Source organism: Passer montanus, unplaced genomic scaffold, assembly GCF_014805655.1.
Source record: "Passer montanus isolate IOZ18808 unplaced genomic scaffold, ASM1480565v1 scaffold4836, whole genome shotgun sequence".
Taxonomy (NCBI): domain Eukaryota; kingdom Metazoa; phylum Chordata; class Aves; order Passeriformes; family Passeridae; genus Passer; species Passer montanus.
In genome coordinates this window covers 1-806 of record NW_024369748.1, presented here as the reverse complement: position 1 = coordinate 806, position 806 = coordinate 1, and the positions used below count along the sequence as shown (strand labels likewise).

At 57.8% G+C, this 806-nt stretch overlaps 1 protein-coding gene across 1 annotated transcript; it reads right to left on the bottom strand.

The window, feature by feature from the left end:
- Positions 1-134: 134 nt before the first annotated feature.
- On the bottom strand, positions 135-794 carry LOC120508652 (NAD(P)(+)--arginine ADP-ribosyltransferase 2-like). Its single transcript, XM_039722462.1, has one exon. The coding sequence runs from the start codon at positions 792-794 to the stop codon at positions 135-137; it is 660 nt and encodes a 219-aa protein (XP_039578396.1).
- Between the last annotated feature and the right edge of the window lie 12 nt (positions 795-806).

Here is an 806-nt window from a genome sequence, read left to right as displayed (position 1 = left end):
TCCCCTGTGCCCCAGCAATGCTGTCCCTGTCCTTGTCACCCGCGCTGGGTGTCCTGCCTCCCACTCACAGTGGGTGTCTCTGTCCCCTCTGGGCCATGGGTGTCCTCAGAACTGTGTGTCCTTGTCCCCAACCCTCAGTGAGGGTCCCCATCCCCCCCGGTTGTTCCCATGATGTCACCTCCCAGCCACTCGCAGTTGTAGTTGCTGGAGTTCCCAGTGGAGCGAAGCACAATCTGCACCTTCTTCCCTTCCCTGGTGACTTTGGTGACCTCAAAGGTCTCGAAGGGTGGGATCAGCACCTCCTTCTCGCTTTGATTGAAGGAGAACTTGTGGATGTCTGCGCCGTGGCATGTCTGCACCTCGAATATTGTGGCGTTCCCATAACCCTGGGCCACGTTTTTGTCCAGTGATGATGAAGCAAATTGACCAAAGCGGACTTTCTCCCCAGGTGTCACATTGAACTGGACTGTCCTCACCCCCCGGAACACATCTGGACACTCATTAGGGCGTCTCAGCTTCTGGAGGGCCTGGGTCAGCAGGAAATGCAGCGTTTTGAAGTGGAAGTTGTCCCGGTATTCCTGGCTGGAGCGTCCAGCCTCGCGCACGGCTGCGTTGAACTGCTTGTGCAAGCCTGGCATCGTGTAGACCATGAGGGCAATGGCCTGGTCTTTGGTCAGAGTGGATGAATAGGAGCCCCGCTTCTGCCACTCGGCCGTGGCATTCACCCAGACCTGGGAAAACTCCTTGTTGTCCTGGAACTCGGGGCCACTGAGGTCCGGCAAGGCTTCAGTCATGGCAGGGCCACA

Excerpts from the sequence above, each read along its gene's own strand:
- LOC120508652 (XM_039722462.1), bottom strand. The coding sequence starts at position 794 with ATGACTGAAGCCTTGCCGGACCTCAGTGGCCCCGAGTTCCAGGACAAC.